A 24,097-nucleotide genomic window follows, 5' to 3' on the forward strand; every position below is an offset into this window, starting at 1 on the left:
TACAAGTCTTATACTGATGCATTTGTCTCTGAGCAAAGAAATACTTGTTCACGTGTACTAGCAAACCGCGCATTTATGTGTGTGTAGAGTGAAGTATACTCACAGGTTTTACTCTCTTCTTCATTAAGGCAAGCAGGCAGTAATGGATTAAGGTGTTGCAATTTATGTGCTAAAATCACATGGATTCTGGGGACTAACGAGGATGGAGGACTGTGAACTCTCTGTTCTTCTGCTGTGTCCATGCACTCCATAGGATCAAGGGTTGAGCTATCCCTAGGAAAAGGCACAAGCAGACTTGAATATACTCCCAACATTTCTCTCCACCTGAGCACATGCCATTGGAACCACGGCATGAACACAGCATGGCTGTTCCCAACATCTATTCCCGACACTCGGTAACCTTTGCATTCAAACTACAGGAACTGCCTGTAGGGTTTTTATACACATCAAATACAAAGATCACAATTTATAACCAATGACAGAGAAACACCAAAGCATGCTTGATAAAGGAGGTTGGATTCTATTATCATCAGAAGGATAATGGATTCTTACACTTCTTCAAGGCCCCTCCAGCAACCCTGAGATTACTGTCTTTCTTATCAAAAAGCCCTTTTGTTTCGACTCTTTGCATTCAAGATGTTGCAAAATGCCACCACGTTGTTTATTTGTGATAGAATGACATGCAGAAAACAAATAAATAACTGTATGACACCAACTGATCCGTCAGTGCAGGATTAGCTTTCTGTCAGAGAGATGATAGCCAAAAGCAGCTGAGCAGGCTGAGTTACTTTTAAGAAGCTGGCACTATAAAGGACTCGTACTGCACTCTTCGTATTGGACTTATTAAAAGGATAAACAAAGTCACTAACACAAATAATTTATTGGAAGCACAACTGCTCAAGGCATAAGTAGTATCTGGGTTAGATCAGTCACTAAGATTATTTTTGTTTAAAACTGCATTTTTTCAAGCAAGTAATCATCAAACAGAAGGTGAAACCAGAAACAACTTGCATATTAAGATGAATGTCCTTCCCTTCAGAACCACATACCACCCAAGCCTTACCTCTCTTCATTGTTCACTATACTCAGCACTGGATCCACAGACAAAATACCATATACCTCCAGAACATCATTGACTTTGAAAGTATCCCAGTTCTCATATACCTGTCCAAGAGATGGAAGTAGTGTTAACGTAGGACACTATAGAATCAAAGACCATCTCAAGCACAATACAGAGATATCTGCTGTATTGTTTTTCCATCACAAATTTCCACTTAAGAGGGCAAATCCTAGAAGCAAGTACCCAGAAGTCAGTATCTATTAGACATTTGAGCAGTTAGTAACAGACTTTTCACCCCCTGCCACTCCAGGTTGTCTGCCTCATAACCATGCTCATCACCTCTCTGCTTTTCTTACCTTCACAAGGCATGCTGGTCCTTTCTCCCCTGGCAATGGAAAATTTAGGTCAAGAGGAGGAGAACAGTTGTGAGAAATAAGATGATGACCTGCAGAAGCTTCAGTTTCTAATCTTTTTGGCTCCACGCATCCATGACCATCACCTCCACCGCCTGAAAGCAAAGGATTCATACACTTTTTAATAGAAAAGCAAAGTAAACAACTCACTGCATCAAGCAACATAGAATTACACTGATTTAACAGGAAGCCAAACAAAAAAAAGCATCCTTGTCAAAGGATATTCTGACTCAAAATAGCAAAGCATCACAAACATATGTTACCAAGATAAACAGGAGAGTGGGTAAAATCTGTGTCTTAAAAACTCTAAACATGACCAAAGCACCTCATTTTCAACACGTGATGCTTCAACTAAATGCTTCTAAATTGTACAGGTCTGCAAAAGCAATATATTTCTGCATATCAAGTTTAAAAATCATCACAGAGGTGAGAATAGACATCAACAAAGCAGGTCGCATTAATCACCTATAGATTTTTCAGCAGTAAAGAAACACGATGAGAACCTACTCTGCAATTCATCCGTCTAAACACAATCACTTAAAGCCTCAGCAAGTGAGAAGGTCTAGCAGCCTTCTCCTTGACGCTACAAAGCAACTGGTGTTAATCTGCCTCCTTTATGAAACTGAATTAGTCTCACAAAAGAAAAAGGTGAGACTAGAGGGTATTCTTTATAAATACAATACAAAAACACCAAGTTGGTTATGAGAGGCTGCATTAACGCTGCTGATTCAAACAAATACTTTGGTTTCTGAAGTCGAATTTCTGCAAAGCCTGACAAAATGCTACAACATCTAATCATCAGTAATGACCATTACCCATATGCTGCTCTTTCTGTTTAGATGGATGTTGTTCCATATCCTCATCTTCCTCATAGCTCCTCTTGTGGCGACTTGGTGTGTAGGATGTTGAAGGACTAACTCGAGCTTGGCTGGCACTGATATATGCGTGAAAGTGAGGATTAAGGACAACACCACACTCAGCTGGGAAAAATTCAGGGCAAGTAAGCTCTGCTAACTCTCCTATTTTGAACAAAGCATTAGGAGTTTCTTCAGGCCACATGCTGGTTGTCAAAGCTACCTGATAGTTATTAGGACTACTTAGACAAGAAATACATAGAAAATGCTGACATACCTGTAAGATGCCAGCTGTGCTACAGAAATCAATGAATTTTGCAACATCTAATAAACTGGTGTTTTCGTTAGCACGATGCTGACATGACTTTCAGTGCATTTTCACACTAGTCAGGTTCACCAGAAACTTGCACTGCTGCAAGATTTTGATACGAGCATTGCCACAAAATTAATTCCTAACAAACATTTATTCACCAAAAAACCACCATGTTCATGTGTTGTTGGCACCGAATGCCAATACCAAGTAGTTCTCTTACATTCAGAGTTCAAAATGTGAACTATCAAGTCATCAGATTTACCATCAAATTCTCATCATTTTACAAAATGCAACACATCCACTGCAAGGATGTCGGTCTAACACGCTGCAAGTGTTTCTACAGGTGCTTTTGTCACTCTTACTATGTAGCAGTGTCTTGGTTTCACAAGAAAACCAATGAATGCCCAGAGCTCAGATTAAGTCTCCCATTTTCTAAAGATGCACAAATATAAACTATCAGGAGTTTTCAGGAGCCTTCCAATCATTATTGACCCCAATTCACTTCAAGTGAAAAACAAAATAACAACCCCCAAACTAAGAAACATTACATACGTTTGTCTCCTTGCATCTAACGAATTAAGTGGAGATGAATGTTTGCATAGCACAGCACCAGCTCAGAGGAAAAAAAAAGATATTTCTTTCACCCATGCTGATTCACCAGGCACCGGAACGCAGTAGAACGTCTGTCTTTCCAAGGTGACTGTTTGTGAGGAGTTCATATCAATTTCCTGCTGTGGCTAGAATACCAATAGAAATAACAACGTTAAAAACCTGATTAGTGTCCTTGCTGTATAAAACCAAATATTCACAGATTCCGTTATGTAGCCAAAACTCACAACAAACAGGCCGGATTACGCATCATGAAACAGTGAATCTACACAGCCTGGAGTGCTTTCTCTCCCACCCCACCCAATGAAACAAACGTTAATTAAAACAGAATTGGCTTGAACTCTGCTGAACTTCAAAAGCAGACGAGCAATTAGGAATACTCTGCTGTCCCAACCTGAGATTAACTCTCAGTTTTAAGAAACTTATCTCCAGGAGCCCCCTGTGAGCACCAAATTACTCTGCACTAATAAATAGTATCCCTCCAATTAATACTTCATCCCCAAATGCACATAACTTGTATAACTTACCCCACATTCAGCCACATCTCTGTATTTACCAAAATGCAAAACCTGTCAAGAAGGAAAGAAACAATGCAATCATTCCCTGCGTGCCAGCAACCTGAACATGAACGATTTACATTTGAATTAGTATTGAATTATTCAAAGATATATATTTTTAAAGCAATATTGATTCCCTAAATTCCACAACAGAATTATAAATACTGTTTTATTACTGGTGCTATATAATAAGCTACCACCAGACAGTGTCCAGACTCCATAGCTTTAGCTCTGAAACATGAGAAATGTGACAGCTAGGGAGAAGAAAACGCAAAGCATTTACAGAAGTAATAAGTCAGTGTTTCACTTACACGTGCATTTGTGTTTGGGTCAACTGTTTCATAGACACCCATATAAAACTCAGGGTCAAACATATCTTGAACCATACAGCGAAATTTCACCAAACTGTTGGGCTTCAGGTAATGTACAGGAACATCATTCAGCGACGGGACCTGTAAAAGAAAGCCTTTCCTAACCAGCTGCCATACAAGCATTAAGTACCACCGTGAAGTCAGCAAAAAAACAACCAACAAACCGCACTGCAAAAAGCTGTCACCGCCCTTCTCTTATCATCTTGTATATCCTACAGCGAACTCGCTTGGCTCAAACCCTGCAGCACTGTTGTTTTTAATCCACATAACAGTGCTCCACAATGCCATCGTTGCCAGCCTTTTAGGCTAAAGCATCATTTGAACTCAAGTGTGGATGTGTTATTATTAAATCTAAAGCATGGTTTTTCCTCGCTGGACTTCTACAAGTTTTAGCAGAGGCTATTTTTCCTCAAACACCAACATCCAAGCAGTTATTTCTACAACCCACCTGAATTTCGCAGCATTACGATAGAAGGACGCGAAAAAAGAACAGCTTGAACACTTGCTGTGTACATTCATTGCAGACAGACAGGGCTGGCCTCCAGATATGACAGTGTTTGTCAGCTCCTGCCACCTACTGGATCCCAGCACCAGCAGGCAGCGCTCAGCAGGTGGGGCCCAAGGCAAAGCAGCCACTGAAGCCAAGGACAGGGGCTGCTGCAGTATCAGCGAGAAATTTGCATCTTGGTTTTACATACAGATTAGAGCAACTGAAATGTAAATAAACACCACAAAGGCCTAACGTTCCTTATTGCGTATCGCAAATAGGAAGAGCTTCTTAAAAAGGAATCGCTGCAATGATTAGGAGGTACAAGAACGTAACTTAAGCATTGCGAAACTCAGAGAGAATAACAGCCTTACCCAATTCGTAGCGTTATTTTCCTTTAATTTCTCTTTGAAGTAGTCAGTTACCTTCCTCTCCCACTCGGAATTCGGAGTATTTTGGGCTACAAAACAAGGCACGTTCCCATGAACATTTGCATCACACAACAGACTCCCATTCAGCACCATGCTAACACAGTAAGCAATTCAAACGTTTATCCCTATTCTGGGCAAACAGCGGAGTTCTAGACGACTTTATGAATGTCACATTGTGCCGGGCTCCCCATCCCACGCCCCTCGGGCAAACTAAGACAACAACAGACGAGCCGGGCAGCGCCGAAGGGCTCTGAAACACAGCAGCACCCTCGGGTAGGTGCAACCGGAGGAGCCGAGGCACCGCTTTCTGCCCTAGAAGAAGAGCCCCAGTTCTAAGGGCTGCCTCCAGCTCCAAACCCATGTGCTCGCGGTTCGGGTGCCACCTCCAGTCCTCCTTACTGCCACAGCACCGCACGGCAGCAGCACCGCCACCCGCGTAAAACACACGTGGGTTTGTTCTACCCCAAGTTCTGAAGCGGATCGCCCAGCCGGGACGGCCCTACACAGCCCGGCACAGCCCGGCCGGCCGCCGCCCCGCAGCACACGGCAGCACACCGCAGCGCACCGCGCCCCGACCCGCACCGCTCCCGGCACGGAAGGACGCTCCGGCCCCGCGGCCCTCCCGCCGCCTCGCTCCCGGCACAGCCCGGCCCCGCCCGGCCCCGCGCTCACCGAAGATGCCCTGCACGATGCTGAAGGGGTTGTTGAGCCAGTCGGCCACGCACGGCATGGCGATGGCTGCTGCCGCCGTTCCTGCTGTAACCGCTGCTGTTCCCGCTGCCGCCCCAGCGCCCCGCAACCGCCAACTCCCGCTCGCTAAGCCCAGCGCGGGGGCCGCGGACTTCCGCCCTCCACCTTCTCCTCCTCCTCTTCCTCTCAGAGCGGCCGCAGCAATGGCGGCGCGATCCAGACCCGCCTTTTCCTCCCGCCCCTCCCTTCTCCTCCTCTCGCCGCGCCCGGCCGCGGGGCCGCCATCTTACAGGCGGGCGGGATGAGGGCGGAAGGGGCCGGGCCGCCGCGGGGAAGGGACGTGGACGGGACGCAGCCATGGCGGCGGCGAAGCCCGGTGCCGGTACCAACCTTCTCTTCGCTTCCTCCGCCACGGAATTCAACTTCACCGTGCCCTTCATCCCGGTCAGCCAGGCGCCGGCCGCGCCACCGGGCCCCGCTCTGCTCACAGCGGGTAGGGGGTGCTGCGAGGGGCTCGGATGGGGGCTGTGGCGTGTGGGGGCCGTATGGGGGCTTAATGAGCCCGCCGTGCTCAGTTCAAAATCCAAAGCTTGATATCAGTGTTGACATGTGCTAGGGAAATAAATGCAGTGTATCTCTGTGGGCTTAAAAGCGTACTTGTGTAGTGTGACTTCATAATGTTTTTTAGGTAATAAGAGGCAATAAAAGCGTTACAGTGTCATCCCTACTTATCTAAGATACGTAACTGATGTATTTACTGACTGGGTTTGTGTCATCCTTACGGTTTTTAAGTGCAGGTTCTGGAAAGTAGCCTTATGTGAGTGGCTCTCACGTGGCAGCTTCCTGGCTAGGGGGGAAATCCATTGATGGGATTTAACTAATGAGATGTGATTAGTTGTGTGCTCTCCTTTTCACTTAATTTTAGATAGGATGAAGGCTCATAGATGCTTGCAAGATGCTGTTCCTTCAGCAGGCAGGCACTGATGCTCAGACAGCTCGACATTCAGCTGAGATTATTGCTGGGCCCAGGTCAAACTACTTGGTTTTCCAATTGCTGCAGCTGAGTAGGAGCTAGTTTGTGCTTTTTCTCGTGATACAAAAAGACAGACATGACAGGATCTTAAACCCTGTCCTGCAATTCTACAGGATGGGGGCTTATTTTTCTGTACCAGAGATTCACCTCTTGCCCAAATCTAGAGTAAGATTCTTAGTAAAGTGGGAAACGGAGAGGGTGTTGCAGATGGGTTAGGTGGGAATAACCTTAAGCCACTAAGAGCCATCACCAGTAGGCACAGTCTACTTGGGGATGTCCTTCATTCCTACTTTTAAGTGAGCTCTTGGAAACCTAAACATTAAAGAGTAAGGCTCTGTTCTTAGTCACTGTTTTTATAGTGAGAAGAAATGCAGCAAAGCCGCTCTTATATTTGGTAGGCATAAGGGAGATTGAAGGGGATTTTAGTGCCATGGAAGCATGTTTCTCTGACAAGCTGGCTTAGAAAGGTTCTAATTTAAGTCATACTTCAGTCTTTTCCTTAAATTGTCAGTTTTTGTTGCTTCATCTATGTACACTGAATGAGTTTTGTGGTCTGTTTTAGATGTTCTTGTAGACTTGGTGTCCTTTGTTTATGGCATGTTTAATCTTCAAGGATACGTAAGATTTATAATGCTTCTCATCTCATAGAGTGAGTCCAATGGAGTTTTGGAAATAGCTCATAACATCACAGAAAGTTTTGTCTATAGATGCTGATTTGTTTGAACCTCTCAGGACATCTCTTTGTTTTGTTCGTCTTTGCAGATGATTCTGCAGATGTTGGCGAAGAGGACAGCTTCTTGGGTCAGACTTCTGCCAGCCCTAATCCTCCACAGACTTTCAACTATTTCTCTCAAGTGCCCAGTAGCAGCGATCCATTTGGAAGCATTGGGCAGCCGCCCTTAACATCTTCTGCACCACCTGTTGGAGCAGCAGCCTTCTCCAGGCCTCCAAATTCACTTCCACTTGTGGCTGGGTCACAGGATGGGCTGAATGCCTTTTCTCCGCAGCTTCCCAAGTCACAGTCCACTTCTGCTCCTCCACCTACTTCACAGGTGGGAATCGCAGGTTATCAGACTCCTCAGCAGAGCTGTCCCCCACCTGCAAATGCTTCTGCTCTTCCATCTCAGCAAGGATATAACCCTTATCGCCACACCACCCTGAGCAGCAGAGCCAACCCATACCTTACTCCACCACAACTGCAGCAGAGTCAGGCACCAACCCCACCTGGTCACCCACCATCCTCTGTCCCACCTGTCCAGATGTATCAGACACCTCCAGGGCCATTGACACAGGTAAGTAAAGTTGTTCCTGACATAATGCTGTCAGAATTTAACAGTTTAAGACTCTATTCCTTTTTGAATTGTGTATTTTACCTTGAAGATCTATCTTGTAATTGGAAACCTGCAAGTTGTCAAAAACATAAGCAATGGGCAACTTGTCTATACTATTTTATGATTGAAAGAGAATGTCTTTGGAAAACAGAAATAAAAGCTCAGAATGATCTTTATTTTCAGTTTCCTCAGTCTCAGTCACAGCTCCGAGCTCCCAGACCTGCAGGTCCGCTGGTCCAAGCACCTCCTGTTCTGCTGCAGAACCAATATGAGCCAGTTCAGCCACACTGGTTCTACTGTAAGGAGGTGGAGGACAAGCAGATATGGCTGCCATTCAGCATTCTGGATTCTGCAAAATTAGAGGAAGTCTATAATTCTGGTAAGTTATGAAGATTTTAAGCATATCTTCTTCAGAGATGAGCAGAAGGAACTAGACAGAAGATAGTAAACTTCCATGATACAAATATTATCTGTCTTAATTGGCTTAGTGTCAATCACAGTAGTGACTGGGGACTTGGAATGAGAGAGGGAAAAAGAATGTACATGTTCATATTTAACCAAGGGTAACTTCTGTGTCACAGTCCAGCCTGATCCTGAGAGTGTGGTTCTGAGCACCGACGGCGGACGCTATGATGTGTACCTGTATGACAGAATGAGGAAGGCTGTTTACTGGGAAGAAGAGCCTTCAGAAGTGAGACGATGTATGTGGTTCTATAAGGGAGAGAAGGATAGCCGCTTTATTCCTTACACTGAGGATTTCAGTGATAAGCTGGAGGTGGGTATTACTTTTTACGTAAGTTTCATGAAGGAGTTGGAAGTACTTTGTATTTATGATTGGAGAATTACTTTGTTTCATTAAAATGATTCTTCAGGTGTAACTTCTGGAACAATAAGTAAGAAAGTTCTGGAAAGTGGACCAGCCAGAATAGTTAATTGCTCATGCAGTGGGCCTACACTGCTGTGGTCTTAAATCAACTTGTGTAGTGCTTCATATGTGATGCTTTTAGAATCATAGAATCACTAAGGTTGGAAGAGACCGCTAATATCATCTAGTCCAACCTTCATCCCCACCATGTGTACTGAGCCATGTCATTCATAGTATAGATAAAACTATATAACTTCTAACCTTAACATTACAGATAATCTACATGGCCAAAAAAGACATGAAATAAGAATACCTCCTCAATTTAACTTGTTTGCTGTTTCAGGCAGAATATAAAAGAGCTGTAACTACAAATCAATGGCATCGTCGACTTGAATTCCCAAATGGGGAGACAATTGTTATGCACAATCCTAAGGTAACAGATTCTGGTAACCGGTTCTTGCAGAACTCACTGGGGTGAAAGAGTGTAAAAATAATGCAGGGTTAGTTTTGCTTGAAGTTGACTTGTTAATTGTTTTGGGTGTGTGCATTTAAGATGATAATGCTTATAGAAACTAAACTCATCTCAATGTGCTGTCACCTGACTAAAATACAGGGCATCCTGGTACTTAGAAAGAATAAGGGTTTAGATGGCTGAAATCTTTGCTAAGCATAACTGGCAGCAAACAGGAGGCAATTTTAATTAACCTCAGACAGCCTCTACCAGCTGGAAGGTAATTTAAACTAAGCTTTCATGTGAAGAAGAGCATTAATCAAACTGTAAGGAAATTAGCTTGACTATTTGAGCCATATTTAAGTCTTCCACTGCAACTATTTCTAGGCCAGAAGAAGTAGAATAGCCACATCTTTTTTTGTACTATAAATGCTTTGCTAGCAGCAGTGCCTTGTGACTTAACTGTGGACTTCAGACTTATTGAACAGTGTTGATAACTGTTCTCTTATCATAGATGCAGTAATACATGAAATTAATATATATATATATATATATGTATATATATTTGTGTCAGAATCACAATTACTCCTACTTTAACCACATGCTAATGTAGGTTAAGAAGTTTTATCTAGGAAAAACCCTAGAGAAGAGGCACTTAAAACTCTTAGTGTCCAAAATATAACACTATTGTGCTAGTGACTATGAACAGCCATGCTGATGAATTAATTGTTTTTTAAGGTTTTTATGCTCCTTCAAATGTTTTCCTTCTCTGATGTGCACTGATCAATTTTTTTTTGCCTTAAATTAAAATAATAGGGGAAACAGTTGTTTTATTCACAAAAAGTTAGCTGGCTGATAAGAGAGAGTGGGCACTGGGGTCCAGGAAAAAGGCACTTGAATATTGCTTATCTGAGGGATTAAAATTGTTAAGAATTGTAGGGCAAGCCAGCATCTTCAACTAGTGGTTAATTCAGTTTGAGTCATCTGGTTGCTTCTCAGGCTAGTGAGAACTATCTGTGTTGCTTCAGAGTCCAGAGTCTAATTTAAGGAAAACTGTGGAGGAGCTCATAGGGTTTTGAAAGGTTTTTTGTTGATTTTGTTTGTCTTTGTGTTTGCAATTGGAAAATGTATTCTTTTTCAGGTTATAGTTCAGTTCCAGCCTTCTGCCCCATCAGACGAATGGGGCACCTCTCAAGATGGTCAGGCAAGACCAAGGGTAGTAAAACGTGGAATTGATGATGACCATGATGAAATACCTGATGGTATGTGATTAGTGCATGTGGGCCTGCATCTTGAGTGGTAGGTTTGGTTCAGTGCGAAAGTTGGATGGTAGTGAGGTGGAGCTGCAAAACTTTGTTCATGTTTAGAGTCTAAAGATTAAAGTTGCTCCATAATCTAAGCTGCAATTCTTTGGTGTTGCTTTCTAATCAAAAGCAGTCTTGTGACTTTGTGATACCTTCAACCATGGTATGTAATAGGCTATATGAAGCAATTAACATTGTTTGACTCTGTATTTCACTAGTGTAGTAAATACTGGTACTCTGAATTTTTCCTTCTCTTTTTCTACAGGAGAAATGTCCCAGGTTGACCATTTGGTGTTTATGGTTCATGGCATCGGTCCTGTATGTGACTTGAGATTTAGAAGCATTGTTGAATGTGGTAAGTTTTTCCATGTTTAATTGCAGTTTTATTTTTAACTGTTAAGTGTGAATAGCTTTTCTTTTAGGTAAGTGTGTCTTTAAAAACCTTTTCTTCTTTTTTTTTTTTGTGGGTTTTGGGGTGATTTTCTTTGGGTTTATTTATTTAAGACAGTTGAGTGAGTTAAGAAGGCTGTGTGTGTTCTGCTCTTAGAGTAAAAATGTGGGGAGATAAAGAGAAGGGTACAAAAAGGCACTTAAAAAGCAAACAAAAACCATCTATTTGAGTAATTCTTGAAATGGTTTTTTTCACTTAATTTGTATTTTGATTGTGCCTGTTGTAACTGAGGGGAAAAAAGAATGTTTGTGACTGTGTGCTACTTAAATACCTTTTACTATCAGATTTTCACTGCTGTGCTTCTCTGCAGTTGATGATTTTAGATCTGTTTCTCTGAAGTTGCTGCAGACTCACTTTAAGAAATCTTTAGAGGAAGGTAAAGTGAGCAGGGTGGAGTTCCTTCCAGTTCACTGGCATAGTTCTCTGCATGGAGATGCAACAGGTGTAGACAGGTGAGTATACTGTTCATCTTTTTATGTAGAAACAACTAGAGAAATAAATATGCTTGTGAGGCTACGTGAATGACTGAGTGTGCAACAAAAGCTGCTGCTATTTTTTTGTAGTTGTCACTTTGTTGTACAGTGTAAGGAAAGTTGGAAAGACGTGGCGTGTTTTCTGTTATTTTTCATGACTGAGTAACAGGATTTGTATCTATATGTGCGCACTGTACATTTGGTACAGCATTTTTATGGAAGTGGCTAATGCAATTGATAGGTGAAGCACTTAGGAGAGTGGGAGTGCAGCACAGCAACAGGTGTGTTCCATTCACAGTGGATAGTTGTCTCTCCTGTGCCTTCCTGCAGTCTTAAGTCTTACTCTAGAAGATATCAATGTCTTCTTTCTGAGGAAGGCATTAAGCCCTTTGTCCATTCCTTGAGTGCTAATTGTATGAATATGCAACGGGGCCAGAAAACTGTGTGCTTTTCAAAGTCTCTAAAGACCCTGTCCATAGTATTTAGGCTGCAGTTCTGCCATCTGTTGCCACAAGTTCACAAACTTGTCTACTACTACTGACGATTCTCTGTTCTGACTAGGAACATCAAAAAAATCACTTTGCCATCCATTGGACGCCTGCGCCACTTCACCAACGAAACCCTCCTTGACATCCTGTTTTACAACAGCCCCACCTACTGTCAGACGATTGTGGATAAAGTCGGGATGGAAATGAACCGTTTGTATGCGCTTTTCATGAGTCGCAATCCTGACTTCAAAGGAGGAGTCTCTGTGGCTGGACACAGTTTAGGTAATTATTTAGGACACTGATTTAAAATAAAACTAGCATTTATACATGAAGGAAAGTGTAACATTTGAGAAGCAGAAGGCTGAGCTTAGCTGATAGGCTCTGCCTGTCTTTCAGACTTAAAAATTAAGTCCTTCTCAGTAGCTGCATTCATGAAGCCTTGCAGGAAAGTTTGTAAGCCCTGGATACATGCATGTGTGACCTGTCTTAATTTTCTTCATGAAGACTTAATGTCTAATTTGAGTTTAAAAGTTAATTGGTTATCTAGTGTCATCTTAGGCTGGTAGTTCACTTAGTAAAACTGATGTCATTTTTTGGAACACAACATACAACTTTATAGAACTTATATTTGTTTGGGCTGGGCTTAGGAAAAACTATTTTGGTAAGCAGTCTAAGATGGTTAAAATGTAGTTTAATATTGGCAACTGCATTCCACTTGAACAGAAAAAGACTAAAAAGATATTGTTTGCTGTTTACTGAGATTGAATGTGTTGATACATGTGTTTAAGTTCAGTGTTTTGTTTTGTTTTTTAATCAATTTATATGTTGCTATAACCACTGTATCTTAATTCTTGCTTATCACTTTGGCACACATCTAAAACTTCTTAAAGCAACTTTAATTTCTGTTTCCAGGTTCTTTAATTCTGTTTGACATATTATCTAACCAGAAAGACTTGGCTTCATCAGTAAATACTGAACCTTTCTCTGGCGTTAATGGGACTGAGAAGGATATGTCTGTTCAAGATAAACAGGTGACTTGCATACTAATCTTCCCAAGCAAGTAGATCTGATAACTTCAGCAACTTTCTCTAGTAGACAGAGTTTACTGACTGAAACAGTGTTGCAGGTTCTCATAGCATATTTGACATGTTAATAGTAATATGTCATTTTGTAAACATTATCAATCTCTGTACAAACTACATGCCTTTCCCTGAAGATCCAAGTAGAACAGTCCTGGTATTTGGTCATGTGCATTATTTTTGGCCTTGTGGACACATAACTTATCTATGCGGAATCTGAGTGGTAGGGAGATTTTTTAAGAGAGAAAGAATGAATTTGTTGTCAAGCTTGATGCAGGGTCCAGCTGTTTGATTGTTAATGGAAATACATTTTTGAAAGCTCAAGGTACCTTTCTCTTGTTTCACTAGTTTCTATATGTGTAATTTCTTAGTGTGTTATTAACAGTAAATCTGTACTGTATTATACTAAAAATGAGCTTATGTCAATATGAGTGCTTCTAAGAGCAAGTAACATTATATTTACTTGATATATATAGACTTCTTACTGACTGATGTGACTCTTTCTGTGCTGTCCTTTTAAGATGACTGAAGATACCAGTTCCTTGGGCTCCTCAATTACTACTTCTGGTGATGACCTTTGTGAGCCTGAAGTAGATGATGATGTTCCTACTTTGCAGAAGACTCTGGAAATGCTGAGTTTATCAGAGTATGCAAATACATTTGAAAAGGAGCGAATTGACATGGAATCTCTGGTACAATAATATTCAGTTGGCTCATGGGGGTTATACCAGGGTATAGGTGTTGGATTTTTGTTCTTCTTTGTTTTCTGCTTTCTTCTTTTGCCTCAGTATACTGTCAAGCATAAAAGTAGTCACAAAAGTACATAATTAGTGCTTGACATGACGACTGTGATGTGAAGTTATATGACTTGGATTTTTTTTCCAGTTATCTCACTCTGTGTTATGTATTCTTATTTCTTTGTAATTTCTGTGGCTTTGTAAAATGTCTTTTAACTATTTCCTTTCCCAAAAGAAATGATATATGCTACTTGAAGTTATTAAGTGTACTTTGTATATATTTGTGGTTTTGTTTTAAAGCTGATGTGTACAATTGATGACCTGAAGGAAATGGGGATACCTCTGGGACCAAGAAAGAAAATAGCCAATTTTGTAAAAGACAGAGCAGCCAAGCAGGTAAATACATTTTTCAGGATTGAGGTAAAGAGTTGTTAAGCAAGTGTAACTGACTTCCTTGCTGTTGAGTAACTTCTGTTCTTAAACACACTTGTTAACAACATGAATGTATTAGAAGAATTTTGATAAATGTGGAAAAAATATTTTAATTTTTTTTTTTCTGGTCTTGAAACCTGTCTCAAAAGGAACAAAAGAAAGCAGCAGCAGAGAAGAAAGCAGCATTGGCTGCCATGCTCCAAACACAAGAAGTTTCCCAGAAAGCAAAAGAAGCGGTTACATCTGTCTCGCCTTCAGAGTCTGGTCAGCAGCACACAAAGAGGAAGCTTCCAGTTGGTGCATCTGTTTCTTCTGTGAACGTTGACTATGAGTATTTTGAAGTTGGAACTGGTCAGGTGAGACTACATAAATTTAATCAAACCATGTGGAACTTCACTATCCTTTCCCTTGTTTCTGTGTGTGATTTCGTTCATTCAACACTGACTTTGAGCTCCATCCCTTGAGCGCTGTACAGATGTTATGGTTATGGAAAGCTTTACCTTTTGGTGAGAGAGTGCTGGAGAGTGGGATCAGATTAGTGAAAAACACTATTACTATGAGGATACCAGTAAAATTAGCTTTTTTACTTTCACCAGTGACTAAGCTATAAAAAAGTGTTCTGTTCCAAAATCAGAATGGTAAGAATGCTGTGGTACTGAATGGCCTAAATTGGCCCATATGTGCTGTTATATTTAAGTTGTACCTCGGCCTTAACTTGAACCATGCCTTGAATGCTTCCTGTTCAAATAAATGAATATCAGCTTTTCATTTTTCTGAATCTATCTGTAGTGTGAAGTTTTAAAAATAATATTACGTTGTAGTAAAATATATATAGTACTATAGAATTAGTGTGGAATGGAACCGTGCTGCTGAGACATCTTGGAGGTACTTGTGTTTAATACATACTGACATGTTTTTTTTTAGTTAAGCATTATATTAATTGGCTGGCAGTTCTGAGAGGTTATTTTTCTGACTTTTGTCTGATAGGTTTCAGTAGTTTACAGTGCATTGGACTTTGAGCCAGATACATTCTTTGCTCTTGGTTCTCCTATTGGTGTGTTCCTAACTGTACGAGGACTGGAAAAGATTGATGAGAACTACAGACTTCCTACTTGCAAGGGTTTCTTCAACATCTATCATCCAGTGAGTAACCAGTACTTCTGGGTTTTGATTTTAGCTGATGCAAACTGCAATGCAGAATACTAAGTTTTAACCTCAGAGCATTGCAAATCCTTTCCCCCTAAATGCACTTTTATAAAACAAAATAACCCATCTGGGATATATATTCCAGATACCTGTGATATTTACTCCAAAAGAGTTGGCCTTAAAGGTTCCATGCCTGTATATAGATTGATAATATTTGTCCTGTTGATTTTTAGAGTTTAACCAAAGTGTTTGGCTTTTTTTTCTTCATTAATTTCAGACCTTTCAGGATGATTTTGTGAAATGCTTTATCTGAGCTATTTACAAGGCTTTTTTTAGTTTCTGGGTAAGCTCTGGGAAGCTTACAAATTCTAACAGGTGTTGTAAATTCAGTATGTTTGTCTTTTTCTGCCCTGTCTTGATTAGCAATTAAACAGTGGCAGGTTGGTAGATAACTAATGTCAGTTCATTATTTCTTAACAGCTTGATCCAGTAGCTTACAGGATAGAGCCAATGATCATTGAAGACTTGAATTTAAAACCAGTTCTTATTCCACACCACAAAGGCAGAAAAAGACTTCATCTAGGTAAAAAGAAAACTTATGTAAATTATGAATCTAACTCCTAACTTGTTTGATGCAGTAGAATATCACACAGTTTGAGGAGACCGTATGTCCAAATACCAGTCTTGTGTTGTTAGATAGTTTTTATTGTTTTGTTTTGTTTTTTACCTTGTCCCAGTTGACCTCAGTTAGATTTTTAACCAGTCTTTTCAGTGTTGGAAATGTTCCCCAATGCAGGGGTTGGAATTTTATTGCTCAGGAGTATGAATTGGACTAAGGTGGCTTAAATTTTACATACTTAAATAAAGAATGTCAGTTTTACTGTTTAGTTGTCTGTGTGACGGTTCAGGGCCCTTTTGAAAGTCCATCTTCATTCAGAGTCTTGGATAAAGAAATGCAGTAGCATCTGTGCTTTACAATGGTGTTAGAATCAGTCTGTTTTCCTGGGCTAGACAAGGTACTTCCTTAGGAATGTTTTAGGTTGCAACTCTTAAAGTGTATGTAATAAAAAAAATAAAATACAGTCTGTATCTGTTTACAAGCAAAACTGATTTTTCTTAGATCTAGATGAATGTTTCATGGAAAACTCTGATTCTTGATGTAACAGAGCAATGTGAATCTAACCATTAAGCCATCTAACAATTGAGCATTAGAGAAGTTTTTGGGAAGAGCCCTCTTTTGTCCACTGTTTGCCCCCAGTACTGAATAGCAACTTAGTTGCTTTTAACACGTTTACTGTGTTAGCTCATTAACCCATGCAGTGAGAAATATTGTGCACTAATTATATTTCATTTCATCTTTTTAAATAGAGATGAAAGAAATGCATGTTTATGACATTACAGGCCTGTTCCTCCTAACAGTTGGGATGTTTGTTGTTGAGTAGGGCTTAATTCCAGTCTTAGCTACATTTTAACTATGTTTGCTGTGGTGTTCTTTCTAGAGTTGAAAGATTCTCTGTCTCGAATGGGATCTGATCTGAAACAGGGTTTTATCAGCTCTTTGAAGAGTGCATGGCAGACACTTAACGAATTTGCACGTGCTCATACATCTTCAACTCAGCTACAAGCAGAACTGGAGAAAGTTGCTAACCAAATTAAAGAGGAAGAGGAAAAGCAAGTGGTAGAAGGTATGTGGACACGTTTTTTCTGTTTGTTTTATTATTTATTGATCTCAAGTTCATAGAAACTTGAGTATCTGAGTACTTTCTATTGATTTTCTGGTTCATGCAATGCCATCCTAGTCAGTTGAGACTGCTATAATTGTCTAACTGTAATTGTAACTGTAATTACTTTGTAATTGTAGAAGGGAAATTGAGTAATAATATTTAATTATAGTCAAGTAGGCTGTGCTTGAAATTAGATAAAATCTTAAAATCTTTAATTGTAGCTGAAAAGATCACTGACAGTCCAGACCTTCCAAAAGATGAGGATTTTACAGTGAAGGTTGGAATGCTGAATGGAGGACGACGTATTGATTACGTTCTACAAGAAAAACCAATAGAAAGCTTCAATGAATACCTTTTTGCTTTACAGAGTCATTTGTGCTACTGGTAAGAGTTTGTCATCACTTCATTCTCAAATGGTCTCCCATTTGGAAAGGTTTTATTCCCACTCAGGCTATGCTGCAAAGTTAAATCTCTTATATTCTAGATGGTCAAGTAATTAAGACAAGTCAAATGTGAAGGCAGACAGTATATATGATTACTCAGGGATTTCATTCTTAGGATGTCTGACTTAGATTTCCCTATTAGGTAGTTTCATTTCAAAGCAGTGTGCATTTGCACAGTGTAAACAAATCTATAGTCCTGTTTGCCCTCAGGATGTTGCATATTGGTCTATTGAACTCTGAAAGTCAAAGCACATACCTTTAGTACCATCTGTTTTTAAAAGGAGAGCTTAATGAGCATTTTGCCATCTGTAGCTTTTCAAATGGAACTATCTGTGAAGAGACTGTATTAGACTTCAATATATAGTTAAACTTAATTACCTCTTTGTGTTGAAGTGAAAGATATTGATGCTGCGCTGCTAAAGCTCAACAAAGCAAAGGAAGAAAAAGGCATGGCAGATTTTTCCTGTATACTTGGATGTTTGTGATTTACCACATGGAGACAGTGGTTGCTCATTATGTAGAACAACTAATAGAAAAGATTTTGGCATCGTGTAGACCTGCAGTATGGTGTTGCCATGTCTGCATTTGAACTTGCTTCTTTAATAATGTTTCAAAAGGAGGACACTATAATTATGCACAAGTAAGAATTCACAGACTGTGGAATGATAGAACAGAGGGTATGTAAACTGTATCTGGCAGTGCTACAACTTCATAGGTCACAAACAAGCTGGGTTATCAGTTGCTGACTTATGCAAAATGCTGTTGGGTAAGGGGTGTGACTTTTGTCTTTGAGCAACCAAAATACTTGTCTCTCTGAGTTTAGCAGGAATGGAGCAAGCACTTCTCTATGTTTTGTTTCTCTATGTGTTTTCTTCTTTAAAGATTTTATTATTGATGGCTGTTTTAAAGTAGGCAATTTTTTCAGAGGGTGAAATACAGGGTGGAAGCATTACTTGCAGGATCTTAGGAAAGCTGATGTCACTCGCATAGTGAGAGATCAGTAACTGCCTGTGGAAATGTTTATCAAAGCTGCAGTGCAGCCAAGCTCTGGTTTGCTCTGACAGAGCTCCCAGGCAGTCGGTGACCCAGTGGTGGCACTGCTGTTTTGCAGGTAGAGCTGAAGGAAAGGAGCTTTATTCCACAAGGTGGCAGCCAGTCATTGCCGAATTTTAAAAACACATCTACCCCATCTGGGTTTTTTGGTCATTCATGACCCAAATTTGTGAGGTTTTTTGTTTGTTTCTTCCTTGGGAGGTGGTGAGGAAATGCCTTAAAAAACAGTCTGTGTTACAGGGAGCAGAGCTTCCATGTTGATCCCTCTGCTTGCTTGTTCAATAGCAGAGAACACTGAGAAATGTGGTTGCCATCTCCATACCAGACTGTTGAAAATGTCTGTAGATCAGACAGATCCTTGTGCATGTTTAGCACAGGTTTTCTGTAAAGGACATTCTTCTTATTTAGATGGTTGCAGTTCTGACAGTCTAAGCCATCTTTGCTCCATGTATAACTTCTTTTAAAGCATGGGGTGTTATCATTATCTAACGATTCCTGCAGCTTTAGAACTTCATTTAAGTTTGTTTAAATTTAGATTTGCTTAACACCTGGTGAACGTTGTTTTTTATTTTACAGTGGTTGCTACTCTCGTACATTGGTTTTTGTGCTCATATAACGCTTTACAGATGTAACAGACACTTCTTTTTCCTTAATTTAAATTAAGATGGCCTGAAGCTTTCATTATGAGAAGAGCTGGTAAAACAACTCTGAAACACAGCACTTGAATTCTATTAGTCTTGAAAGTATTTTTCACATTATTCAGTTTCTATGGAGGTAAGGTGAGAAGATGGCCATGGATTGTTGTTACAACCTATCAACAAGAAAGCACGAACCAATTAGCAGGCAAGATAAAATATTGTTGATAGAACTAGGAAGGCTTTGTTTTGATGTTTGGCTAATAGATGTGGTGGACTAAGTACAGTAGGAAAGCTGGGGGAATATATTCAGGAGCCCACATCAGACAGAAAGTGATAGGCTATTAGAGGAGATTTAAGCCGAATGAATAACATCAAAGAAGTGGATGGAGAAGGGGATTTCAAACTGCAGAATAGTAAGAGTTAGGGAGAACACAGAAAGGAAAATGCCATAGTAAAAGGTAAGCACATTGTCCAGGTTTTATTGCAAAGAGAATGAAAAACCAATGCACAATTTTGACTCAAGAAGGTTGATAGAAGAAAGACCACCATCCCAAAAGATAGAGATTAGGGTGATAACTCTCTGAACAGTCTGCATGAACTGGGATGGGTTAGAATGTGATCCATGCCTAATTGACTTTTTTCTGTAATACTTCATAGGGAATCTGAAGACACTGCCTTGCTGTTTCTCAAAGAAATATACAGGACTATGAATATCAACCCTGAGCAGCCACAACATTGATGCATAGATACATGATTTGTAAGTCTATTCAAGCATAACGCATTCATAACAAACTCAGCTGCAGTTTATATCTCTTTACTTTCCCTTTTCCTTCTAAAGTTTAAATTATGAAGGAGGTACCTGCGAAGTGTCATCTTGATCTGAAAAAACAATTTCTAGATGTTTAAATGCAGAGGAAATTTTAAGCGCTCTCTTTTCCCTTCTGAAAAGATATTTTATGTCAGAGTTCTTGATATGAGGTGGTAATTATCAGCACAACTCTGAAATGTGGTCTCTATTATGTTATTTCTTCATAGTCTAGCTGTTCAGTGAATGGTTTAGTAAAGCATTGGAGAACTGGTGATATTAGAGATGATGTTTCATTTACGGTGCAGTGCTGTTCAGTATGTTTGTGTATTGCTTGATGATGTTTTTGTTGGTAACTTACTATTTACCAAGTCAGTAGTGCTAACTGTCTGAGCTAAAATCACATACAAGAAGAATCAATGGCACTAGCAATTAGTGAGTAGCTACTAGGATTTGTTTGCTTCTACTCACTGATTAAATAATACTAATAGTATTAAAAAAAAGTCTGTTCTTTTGTATGAGTGACGTGATTTACTTCTAGGTCATCTTTAAGCTGTTCTTCATGTAACAGTAATAAAAGGCTTCATATAAGAATTGTAAATAAATGCTTGATATAACTCTAATGTGTGACCTGAAGGCATTTTCTGTGGAAGTGTTTTCATTTCCTATATTTGTTTTGGTTACTTGGTTGAAAATGCTGAGATGATTTTAATGTTCTCTTGCAAATGAGAATGTTGTCCTTTATTAAAGAATAGATACCACTAAAAGTTTATTCTTCTGTTCAGAGGAGAATCTTTTACTTTCACTGCATAATTTGAAGATTTCAGTCACCATGTCCTTTTCCTTTTTAGTAAGTAATAACTCCTTCTGGAGATCCCACATTTGGGGGAAATGCATTAACATACAAAACCTCAGATACAAACTAAGTGTCTTTTCTAGTATCTCTGAATACAGAAGGTAACTTATAAGCATAAGGATCTAGTAGCTAATTAGGATGTCATATACTATACATTTTATGAGCAGTTGCAAGCTTTTCTTTATAATTGCCTGTTTGCGTTCAAAACAACTATATTTTAAGAGGTGGTTGTGTTTAGAAACCAATCAGATAGGATGGATTTTTATAGAACTTTTTGAGTCCTCTTGGAATTGAATGTTGGCATATCTCATTTTCTTTGTACTGCTTCAGGAATGCCAAACTTGATCTATTTCACATTTCCCTTATATACATGTTCTGCTTTCTCTGCACAGCCATACCTGTTCTGACAGACCTGGTGAAAGCTGCTTCAAAGAACACCTGTTATGTGCATAGTTAGAGCTGACAGGATAAGTATCAGACTTTTCCTGCAGTTTGGAGCTCTCGGATTCTGCCTTCCTGTGTCGCTTCAAGCAAACTTAGTTCTGAAAAGATCAGCCCCGTCATTCAAGAGATGAATGGAATGACACGATTTTGGTCTTATAAATCAGTTAAATTGTACAGTTGCCAAATATAAAGTGATCACTGAGGAGTTCTCTGGCGTGCAAGTTATTACTTCTCCCTCTCCTAACTCAGCTGACTGTCAAACATGCTTTATCTACTGAGGCAGCACGTCCTTGTTTAAAAAGGACTTGTTGAGAAACAGCAATAACCCGCATTTCCTGATGTGTTTATTGGTCCACCTTTCAGTAATAAAGTGTAAACTGTAGCTATAACCACCTTTAATACACATGACATGAAGCTGTTCCTATTTACAAAAAACTAGCAACAAAAATAATTTTCCTTACTATTGTAAGTGTGATGGAGATTTTATAAAGATCTTTTTAAGTTTCTGCTGTGAGTTTGGGTTATTTTGTTGTGGTTTTTTTGTTAATAGAAATGTAACTTTGATTTCACAGAAGTTAGAAGTTGGCTACAGGTTGTTCAGTGTTCGCACCTCTTGAAAGGAGCAGTTTAAAACCACCTTTTGGTCGAAGGATTAGTTTAGTGAAACTAGGCTGTACGTGTGAGAGCTGAAATACTTACCTTGACACTGCAATTTAATCTCTCAAAATACTTAATGGAAATATAGGAATCTGAAGCACATGGGCATTAGATAGTAATCTTGGTCCAGGTCAGCAGCCCAGTCTGGGTATCTCTTAATGAGGTTGAGATAAGTAGGGTTGCATGAAATCATGAATTTGGGTCTGTGAATACTGAGCTTCTGTAGCTTTCTCCTAGCTTCAGCTTACATGCAAATTGTGGCTTTTCTTAAGAACTTTACTACTGATGGTTTGCTTCAGCTATTGCAGTAAATACATTCTGAAATGCAGTGCTTTTTTTTTTTTTTTTCCTAAATAGATGTAAAATACACATTCTTGTGTATATACTTTAGTTATTATTAATACTTGCTATGGGTCTTTACAGCAAAAATCTGTATTTCATCACAGAGTAGGTTGGAAGGAGCCTTTGGAGAGGTTTAGTCCAACTCTTCTGCTCAAAGCTGGGTCAGCTTAAATTATGTGGCTTATGGTCTTATTGAAGGATGATGATGATGATCCATCACCTGTCTGGGCTCTATTCCTAAGGTTTGACTACTATTACTAAGATTTTTTTTTTCTAATATATTATTGTCATTTCCCAGGCAGAGCTTGTCTGATGCCTTTTGTCCCCTCTGTGTATCTCCAAGTACAGTCTGTCCCCGTCCTCTCTGCACCCTTTTACAAGATAGTTGAGGACAACAGTGGGATTTTCCTTTTGGCTTCTCAAGACTGAACACTTTCTTCTAGACATTTCCTTTCATGCTGTAAATCCAATATATATTTTAAAAGCACAAAACTAAAGCAAGCCAACAAATGAAAAACCAAAAGAAAGTACGTGACGTTTTGTGTAGTATTGAATGTTTTCAGTATCAGCTTCTGGAGTTGTCCTCATCTTGGTTTTTCTTCCCTTTTTTTTTCTTTATCCAGTGGATGTTAAATTAATATTTATAACTGTGTGTCTGCAGTGTGACAAACTTGCTACTGATTCTGTCTGCAATGCTACTTTCATAACGGTGTTTTCCCCAGTTCCTCTGTATGTCATCTTGTTTCTTGTTATGAATAATAAAATCTTGCATTTCATTTTTCCTTAATCAATCTCAGCAGTTGGTGCCAGTGACGCAGTGTTAGCCTATGGAGAGCTGCAGTTCTAACCTAACAGGAGTGAGCACTCAGGAGCCGCCCTTCAAAGTGCTGCATTGCTCTGACCAAGCAAGTGTTCTTAGATTGCATTTATGTTTATATCAGCACTTTGAATTAGGATGCGTTCCCCAAATGTTAAACAAAAAGGGTTGGGGTATTCCATGGATCCTTGATGAATAATGAGAAATATTGCTCCAGCTGTGTGTTCTGATTTCAGTACTCAATATGTTCTTTGGCATATCTGCTTTTAATTGAAATCATGTAAGATTATTGACAGTTTGCTTTGATGTAGTAAGAGCAGCCTGCTGGTTGTTTCCTGACTCTTGTAACAGCAACTGTTAGCATAAAATACAAGCTTGGCTCTAGATCTGATTTTTCCTAACTGTAAATCAGGATTAGCTTCTTAAAGGCTGGTGGATCCACTCCAGTGTAAATAAAACGGCACACACACCTGCTGAGGCTCTTCATTTCTGCAGAGGTAGGGAGGGTTTTGTTTGCTTTGATTGCTAGCAGTGTGTTTGAAAGAAAGGACAAAGGGGGGGGGGGGGGGGGGTGTGTGAGAGCCCCATATAATGCACCTTGAAGCTAAAGTGCAGCTCTCCACATGCATGAGGAATGGTGCTTTCTGCCTGATGACTTTCCAAACTTGGAGCCCTCCAGGCTTCCTTGATGTATGAAGGCTATAAAAGCAGCATCTTTCATATGTCAATAAAATAGCTTCAGA

At 39.9% G+C, this 24,097-nt stretch overlaps 2 protein-coding genes across 2 annotated transcripts in view; one reads left to right on the forward strand and one right to left on the reverse strand.

The window, feature by feature from the left end:
• The window catches only part of TIAL1 (TIA1 cytotoxic granule associated RNA binding protein like 1), a 264,354-nt gene that overhangs the window by 111,249 nt on the left and 129,008 nt on the right, over positions 1–24,097 (reverse strand). The gene's annotated exons all lie outside the window — the stretch shown is intronic.
• Positions 5,773–23,827, forward strand: SEC23IP (SEC23 interacting protein). The gene is given in 20 exon segments (XM_072339945.1): positions 5,773–5,913; positions 5,915–6,278; positions 7,581–8,110; positions 8,333–8,528; positions 8,731–8,924; positions 9,358–9,447; positions 10,607–10,727; positions 11,035–11,124; positions 11,531–11,672; positions 12,255–12,463; positions 13,094–13,212; positions 13,782–13,952; positions 14,298–14,393; positions 14,579–14,785; positions 15,417–15,572; positions 16,056–16,158; positions 17,075–17,260; positions 17,521–17,683; positions 20,091–20,190; positions 21,487–23,827. Coding segments are annotated over 19 exon segments (3,360 nt in total). The 3' UTR covers positions 20,173–20,190; positions 21,487–23,827.

Source organism: Excalfactoria chinensis, chromosome 6, assembly GCF_039878825.1.
Source record: "Excalfactoria chinensis isolate bCotChi1 chromosome 6, bCotChi1.hap2, whole genome shotgun sequence".
In the NCBI taxonomy this organism is placed as follows: domain Eukaryota; kingdom Metazoa; phylum Chordata; class Aves; order Galliformes; family Phasianidae; genus Excalfactoria; species Excalfactoria chinensis.